Source organism: Puntigrus tetrazona, chromosome 25 (assembly GCF_018831695.1).
Source record: "Puntigrus tetrazona isolate hp1 chromosome 25, ASM1883169v1, whole genome shotgun sequence".
In the NCBI taxonomy this organism is placed as follows: Eukaryota; Metazoa; Chordata; class Actinopteri; order Cypriniformes; family Cyprinidae; genus Puntigrus; species Puntigrus tetrazona.
Window position 1 is genome coordinate 2,394,142 of NC_056723.1, and position 8,443 is coordinate 2,402,584.

The window sequence follows — 8,443 nt, forward strand, 5'->3', positions numbered from 1 at the left end:
AATCGAGCTACTCCCGCGCACACACTTGCTAAGTTTTTAGTTTGAACGAACGCAGTCGGTTTCGTGTTTCTGGGAAATGTAGTTTTCAGTAACGGCTGCATAAGTGCTGGATCCGAGCCAAAAAACTACAAATCCCAGCAGGCGCAATGGAAAGCAGGAAGACATGTCTGTAGCCGGGAGACGTCTTCATTGAAGTATCCCTAGTTCACTAGTGCACGAACATTTAGACATTTATTATTCACAATGCCAACATCCGGATTAGTGTAAAACTGAAAAAACTGTTGCGATTGCTTCATTTTAAGCTTTAACGATGAATACGTTATTTGCGATCGCTTTGGTGTTTGTTGGTTGCTGCAGTAATGTTGTGTTTTTGGAACTTTTGGTTAGGTGAGTTGCATATCGCTCGTAAATACTGCCCCTTTTTCTTATTTGAGTTTGTATTTAATGCATTCGAACTTAATATATGCTGTCATGTCTTGTTCCTTTAAATGGTGCGTTTTACAGGGATTTCCCGGGATGTGGGAATATTGTCACGTTTGCCCAGTTTGCCTTCATTGCACTGGAAGGGTTCATCTTTGAGACAAACTTTGGACGCAAAAAGCCACACATACCCCTCAGGTTAATATTTCATGACATTTATACACACGTCTATGCATTTTAATTCTAACAATTTATTTTGGCTTCTGAACTGATTAGTAAACGTATAAACTGAATTGATGAGCTTAATTGAACATAATTGATGTTACAGATGAATGATTTGACTGATAAATGATTCCCATCACGTTATATATATACATTTGTTTTCCAAAAGTGAAATGCAAAATTATGCATTTTTACTCAAAATGTCCTGTTTTTACTTGTTTAACGAAAGGTAAGAGGCGGTGATTATCATTATTGATTATTGATTATTATATTATTATAGGTGAGAGGTGAACCCTTTGCTTTGTCACAGTGACAGGTGGTTTGTGAGTCAACACACAGTTCAGACAGCTAATGTATTTTTAGTGCACAGTTTACACGTATTAGCACAGAATGTCAGATATGATAAATGATGCTGTGATGGTAATACAGAGCGCTGCGTGACGGTTCGCATACGGATGTAATAAACTGTATGTACTACCCAGTGTGTGTTGAGCAATACGTTAGTATTCCGTTCCAAACATAGCTGTGCAGTTTTGAACCTCAACAAGATGACTTGTGTTACAGTGTTTGTGCTAAATCTAGAATCACAGCATAAGATGCATCGCTGACGTTAATGCTTTAAGTGTTAATGGACATTAAGTGTTAAGCTACAAAATAGTTTATTGTACAATGCATGAATTAAACACTGCAGGTTATATGTTTAATATATATATATATATATATATATATATATATATATATATATATATATATATATAAATATATATATATATATATATATATATATATATATATATATATATATATATATATATATATAAATATATATATATAATATATATATATATATATATATATATATATATATATATATATACATTTACAAAACCTCTCTGAATTAATATATTTATGTGTTGTAGACCCTGGGAATTGAAATCTTTATTTTAAAATCTTATTGAAATCTTTTTTTAAAAATTGTATTAGAATTTTATTCAAATTTTAAGTTATTAATTGAGTAATTAATAACAATTAAGTCAATTAATGTGATAAGCCAATTCTGTCAGAAGTAATCAAATTTATAAATTATATATATATATATATATATATATATATATATATATATATATATATATATATATATATATATATATATATATATACTATATATATATATATATATATATATATATATATATATATATATATATATATATATATATATATATATATATATATATATATATATGTATGTGTGTATGTATATATATATATATATATATATAATGTGCTGTATATATTTATGTATATATTTATTATTATATTGTATTATATTATATATTTTATATATATATTGTCTCTTCATATTAAGTATATTTGAAGAATTTATTTGCAAAAAATAACTTTTTTTCACTCGAAAATCATGTTTTTATTGTTTTAATGTGTTTGTTAGCTGTTTTTTTTTTAACCTAATCTAATTTTTTAATCTAAAACTGTCAAACCCCCTGCAGTTTGATTGAGGTTAGCTGGAATGTACTGCGTATGTTACATGCGTATGTGCGCATTTTGTTAATTTTTATTTCAGTATTGTTTCCCCCCTGCCTGTGTTTATTTCCCTCCTTGTTTCTCTCCTTCTCAGTAACTACGTGATCATGGTGAGCATGTTCTTCACCGTCAGCGTGATCAATAACTACGCCCTGAACTTTAACATCGCCATGCCCCTGCATATGATCTTCAGATCAGTGAGTGTCACCCGCTTCGTCCCTTCATTGCTTTTTTTTATGGTCTCTTTAACTTCTCGTTTCGATCGCAGGGATCTTTAATAGCGAACATGATCCTCGGTATTATCATCTTGAAGAAGAGGTAAGCTAAAATCGTGCGCAAAATCCTTACCTAACTTTTTTTTTTGCATATTATTCAGTCGGGTTATTGCTTCCAGGTATTCGGCGAGTAAATATCTCTCCATCGTGCTGGTGTCTTTGGGCATTTTCATCTGCACTATAATGTCGGCCAAACAAGTGGTGAGTCACTTTAGGCTGGGTAGTTAGCCTTAGTACTAATACTAGCCTTAGTAGTTGTTTTCTAATAACAGAAATAACGTGTTTGCACCTAATATGTCAGGTTTGATATTTCTGCAGAACGTTGAGAAAGGGGCCACAGAGGAAGATGGCTTTTACGCCTTCATGCATTGGCTTCTGGGTAATATTCACTGCACATTCACACCCAGGCAATGCTTGCTTGTTTATGCTACCGTTTTGAATATGTGAAAGCGTAACGATGACGACTAAAAATGGTCGCGTGCTACATTATTAATAAAATGCAGGATCAGTAACGTTTATTCAGTAAGAGTGCGTTAAATCGATCAAAAGAGACAGTAGAGACGATTAATGCTAACGTTCTTGTTCATCGTAGAACCGTTAAAAACACAGATGCGTCAAATCAGCATCTAAAAATGATTTTTAAAGACGTCGAAGGCTGGAGTAATTATACTGAAAATTCATCTTTGCATCACAGGAATTAACTACAACAACAACAACAACAAAAAAATAGTAATAATATTCCCTATTATTATTGTTTTTATGGTATTTTTTGATCAAATAAATACCAATTTAATGAGCGTAAGACTTTTAAACGATTGCATACATATAGCATGCTGCTAAAATAGTATTAGTAGTGTCTTAGCGTGCGCTTCTGATTATTTGTTGCTCGTCGTTCCCGTCTTTTATTTTTTAATTTTCGCTAATGCTGTTGCGTTTCAGGGATCGCCATGCTGACGTTCGCCTTGCTGATGTCTGCAAGGATGGGCATTTTCCAGGAGACTCTGTACAAGAAGTACGGCAAACACTCCAAGGAGGCTCTGTTTTACAACGTGAGTCCCTAACCGTAGATACGACGCTGCGTTTTAGCGTTCAACATTTTGCCCCTTATGATTTTTCTGCCTTTTTTCAGCACTGTCTGCCTTTGCCGGGCTTCCTCCTGCTGTCCACAGACATCTACAAACACGCTGTGCTTTTCAGCCAGAGCCGTGAGTACGATTCGGGGCCTGTAAGGTTAAAGAGCGCTTAGCGTGGTTGCATTTATTTGATCAAAAATATGGTAAAAACAGGACGATGTTATTGCGGTTTAAAATAACCGTTTTCCGTGGAAGCTCATTTCTGCCACGGGATTAAAAGAAAAAAAGTATAACGTTTATGAAATGGAATATGTCATTTTGATCATTATCAATGTTGGGCTGCTTCATTTTTTGTGGAAACGATGACAGGTAGTTTTTACGATAAATATTAAAAGTGCTTTTTAATCATTTCCTGTTTGAATGGAAGTACTTTCAAAGCCCGAAACGTTCGCATGGTGCACGTAAGTGTTGAAAAGTTTCGGTTTGTTTGGTTTTTGGTTGGAAATGACAAAACTGTGACTTTCTCTCAAAGCTCCGGTGGGAATCCCTGTGATTGGTCAGTCTGTGCCGGTCATGTGGTTGTACCTACTGATGAATGTCATCACGCAGTATCCTTTCGTTTGTGTCTTATCCAAATTGTCCTCATGGCCTTTTTTTGGACAGAAAGGCATGCTGAGAAATCTGTCAGCGGTCGGTATATGTGACCTTGCACCACTAAACCAATCGCAAGATGCAGTTTTTCTAAATAAATCAGTTTTCTTTTAGCTTGGTAGGAAAGGACAAAATTTGACATGGAAACAACTATTTAAAAGTGCGATCCGAGGGTGCAAAAAAACCCATATATTAAGAAAATAGCCTTTAAAGTTGTCCAAATGAAGGTCGTGACGATGCATATTACAAATAAAAAATACTTCATGGAACATGATCTTTACGTAATATCATAATGATTATTGGCATGAAAGAAAAAATAATTATTTTGACACATACAGTGTGTTTTAGGCCATTGCCACAAATGCACCCCCTGCTTTTGTGCCCGGTGTTGTGTTTCGTCCTTATCGAGGCGTCTCAGATACGTGTGCATCCGCGGCGTCTTCATTCTGACCACGGAGTGCGCATCGCTCACGGTTACGCTGGTGGTGACGCTCCGCAAATTCCTGAGTCTCATCATTTCCATCCTGTACTTCCGCAATCCCTTCACAGCCTGGCACTGGGTCGGCACGGCCGTGGTGTTCCTGGGAACGCTGCTCTACACGGAAGTGTGGTCCAGCATTCGTGTGGCCATGAAGGGAGAGAAAGCTGACAAGAAGGAGGAATAAATTATGGAAGCCCGTGTGCGCCACAGAATACAATTGAATGGATAATTTCGACTCTTTATCTCACAATTCTGAGTTTATCTCTCTCTTTTGGCAGAAATGAGATATATATATATATATATATATATATATATATATATTATATATATATATATATATATATATATATATATATATATATATATATATATATATATATATATATATATATATATATATATATATATATATATATATATATATATATATATATATATATATATATATATATAAATCAAAATTGTGAGAGAAACGTTAGAATTGTGAGATTCAAACTGGGATTTCTGAGAAGAATTCAGATATAAACTTAAGTCAAAATTGTGAGTAAAAAAGTTACAGTTGCCTTTTAATTTCTTTTTTTAAGCGCGGTTGAGAAAGAAGCGTGGTTTTGTAAGGGAACTGTAATACCTCTTTAGCTTTGTGCGAGTGCGTTTCAACACTATTCATTTTTAAAGCAGTCTCTGTTCGTGAACGAGAGCTTAAGGTACATTCGGGACAATTTTTACGAGCTGTTTTTGAGCCAGGTGTGCGTGTGAGAGATTGTTAGAGCATTTTTACAATGTCCGACCTGTTTTGCAGACTTATTTGGCCCCCGCCACCATATTTACTTCATATCTACTTCTCTGCACCTTTTAAACTGACATAATGGTCAATTGTTTTTGCTAGATTTCCTGTCAGGACTTGCAGCTATTTTTCAAGTGTCATGTTCGCTGTTAATGGTATTTATTTCTTTACGTTTCTTTAAACACAGCCGGTTTCAGTAAGTCTGCGAAATAGGTCGGCCCACTTACGTTTGTCTTTATTCAGGTGAAATAATGAAGACAGACTATGAACGATGATGCATAATAATTATAAGTTGTAGTCACGCAGTATATCATATGTTTTGTAGTCATTTCTACTAATGTTTCCGTCAGGTGAGTTTCGGGGTAAGCTAAAGCAATACTGTAGAAAACTACAGCCAATATACTAGAATATCTTGTTTTCATGAGGCTAGAATTTGTAATTTGGCACGGACCTGTGTAATTGCTTTTGTTTTTATCAGCTAACTCAAACGGAGACCTCATAAACTGAAGGAAATCGTGTCTTTTTGTGCAGTTCTTTCAATCTCATTAGCCTTTGGACTATTCATTCGAACTTTATCATTCAGGGTATTTTCTACAGGTAGTGTATTGTTTGCCATTCATGAATTCACACGGTACAAAAACGTATGTTTCCCCATCAAAATACATCAGTTATAAAGCAGTTATTGCAGCTACAGTAAAAAATCACAATAAAGCTAATATGAGATTGTGTTAAAAAAAAGTGAGTTTTCACGTGTACATGTACATTTTGAATTTTTTGGACATGTTAACTGATAATAAGTCATGTATTATTAATATGGTCAAGCCCGAAGATATATAGTTTCATAAACAGCAAAGACTAGCCACTATCCAGATAAATATATGTTATTATAATATATATATATATTTACAGTCGTGAACATTCATTCGCTGAAAACCACGCTTTCCACCAAAACACAATGCATTTAAAATGTATAATAATTTAACGATGTACGAAAAGGGTAAGCTTTTAAAAATCATACACATTTTTATTGGAATAATAAAATGAGGAATAGCGATTAATGTTTCGTACTGTTAGCCACACCCCCAAGCATTTCGTTTAGCACCTTTTAAGTGCTTCTGAACGTAAATAAAGCCTGTATGCCCCCCGGATGTGTGAAACGCGAACATTTATTGATGATTGCAAACATTTATTGCCTGACAGAAATAAGCGGAGGTCTGAATGAACGCGAAGTTGCTCCGAGCGCGCGAGAGAGGGAAGGGCTGAGGTAAACACGCGCTTCGGGGCTTCACGCGGAAAAGCCCATCCTGGACGCCCCAGTCGTTAGGAAAAACGCCCGTTTCTGTTCCGTTTCACTAATTATCGAGTTAAACCGTGTAGATATACGGTAGACCGTCGAAGCGATGGGGGGCAACGGCAGCTCGCGCCACGTTTCCTTCGACCCAGCCGATGATGAGGAGGAGGGGGTTGCTTTCGTGAAGGGCATTCGTGTGAGTGTATGCTAAACACAGTCGACGGAAATTATTATTATTTTTGGTTTCATCAGTTAATTGTAGCCGTGCTATCCGCGTCGTTGTTTATTACCCACGCGCGCTTAGCAGCAGCAGCAAAACTTTGTTGTAACGTACTTGCGCCGCGAGAGCTTCATTGAATCTGTTTTTGTAACGAATTAATTGGAAAATATCGTGTAAACTGCAGTTTTGTGGAGATTTTAGAGGTTGCTGGACAAAATGTCCTTCAGGGCATATAGCTCATGTTAAATATAGCCTACTATAGGTCATGCATGTTGACCTGCTGCATACTAAACATACATAGTGCGCTTAAACACGACTGGTTCAGTTTTACATTACCTATAGCTTTCCAAACCAACTGTACTTGGGAGTATATACTAGTGACCGTATATCCCTACACCAGCCTCATAGTATTAAATATTGTAATGGCACAACCGCAACATTTTCTAAGGAAGATTCATGCATCCCGGGTTAGTCGAGTTGCAATTGCATTGAAACATTTAAAAAATGTCATTAAATTAATCTGTCTTGATTTAAAATAAACTTGAAAAAAAAGTTCCCAGTGTGACTATCAAACACAAACGTTTAGGCGATGGAAAAATGCTTTTAGTTTTCATCGCAAACCAGTCATAAAAGTTTTAAATTGATATTTATCATCTCAAGTTTGGATAAATAGGCTTTCCGTTGATGCATGGATAGGACAATATTTGGCCAAGATGCAGCTTTGAACATCTGGAAATTGAGCGTGCAAAAAGAAATCGCAATTAAAACCGTCCAAACTACGTCCTAAGCCATAAACATTACTAATCAAAAATTAAGCTTTGATATATTTGCAGTCTGAAATGTACTAAATATTGTCATGAAGCATCTTTATTTAATGTCCTAATGATTTTTAAAATAAAAATTAACCATTTTGACCCATACCATGTATAGTTGGTTATTGCTGATATACTTGTTAAATTGACTTTTAAAAAAGGTAAAATTATGATTTTTTTTTTCTCGTCTGATTACGAACAGCTTTCACAAAGAGTGATTGATCGTATGAAGGAGACCCCGCCTGTGCTTCACCTGCAATCTTCAACCAAATCTTCTACTCAGTCAACAGCTCCTATAACTCCTCCGGTTGAGCGATTGGTACCAGGTGAACATCATGTACCCATAATCCCTCATCCTCCCTCATATGCCAGTACTTTGGTTCCTCCTCCTGTTTCAGAGCCAATAACACCTTTTGTGCCTCTAACTGGGATTGAGGAAACATCTGCACCACCTTCACCTGAGAGTCTTCCAAATCCTCCCCCTACAGGGGATGAGCGTGCAGCTATACTAGTACCTGACCCTCAACCTGCTGAACCCATCAGTGTTGCTTCACAAGTACCAAGTGAACCGCTAGCGTCTCCTTCACTAGTGAGTCCCAGCGTTGAACCGCTAACACCACTTCCTGCCATAACCTCTGAACCCGTAGCCATTCCTCCTTCACCAGACACACT

The 8,443-nt window shown here is 35.9% G+C and overlaps 2 protein-coding genes across 3 annotated transcripts in view; both read left to right on the plus strand.

Annotated features, from left to right (window-relative positions):
- Positions 1–131: 131 nt before the first annotated feature.
- Positions 132–4,967, plus strand: slc35b4 (solute carrier family 35 member B4). Its single transcript, XM_043227911.1, has 10 exons — positions 132–387; positions 505–618; positions 2,279–2,381; positions 2,453–2,502; positions 2,579–2,660; positions 2,778–2,838; positions 3,399–3,508; positions 3,589–3,664; positions 4,065–4,140; positions 4,602–4,967. Exons 1-10 carry the CDS (start codon positions 311–313, stop codon positions 4,846–4,848), a joined length of 996 nt encoding a protein of 331 aa, XP_043083846.1. The 5' UTR covers positions 132–310; the 3' UTR covers positions 4,849–4,967.
- Positions 4,968–5,105: 138 nt separating this feature from the next.
- chchd3b (coiled-coil-helix-coiled-coil-helix domain containing 3b) overlaps positions 5,106–8,443 on the plus strand; it is a 7,302-nt gene continuing 3,964 nt past the window's right edge. For both annotated transcript variants that reach the window (XM_043227863.1, XM_043227864.1), the window contains exons 1-2: positions 5,106–6,935; positions 7,974–8,443. The exon at positions 7,974–8,443 is cut by the window's right edge and continues 383 nt beyond it. In XM_043227863.1, the coding sequence (XP_043083798.1) occupies positions 6,849–6,935; positions 7,974–8,443 (557 nt within the window). In that variant the 5' untranslated portion in view covers positions 5,106–6,848. The remainder of the gene's footprint in view (positions 6,936–7,973) is intronic.

Excerpts from the sequence above, each read along its gene's own strand:
- slc35b4 (XM_043227911.1), top strand. The coding sequence starts at position 311 with ATGAATACGTTATTTGCGATCGCTTTGGTGTTTGTTGGTTGCTGCAGT. Across the intron at positions 2,503-2,578 it reads ATTATCATCTTGAAGAAGAG|GTATTCGGCGAGTAAATATC; the intron begins GTAAGCTAAAAT and ends TATTGCTTCCAG. Across the intron at positions 4,141-4,601 it reads CTGATGAATGTCATCACGCA|ATACGTGTGCATCCGCGGCG; the intron begins GTATCCTTTCGT and ends GAGGCGTCTCAG.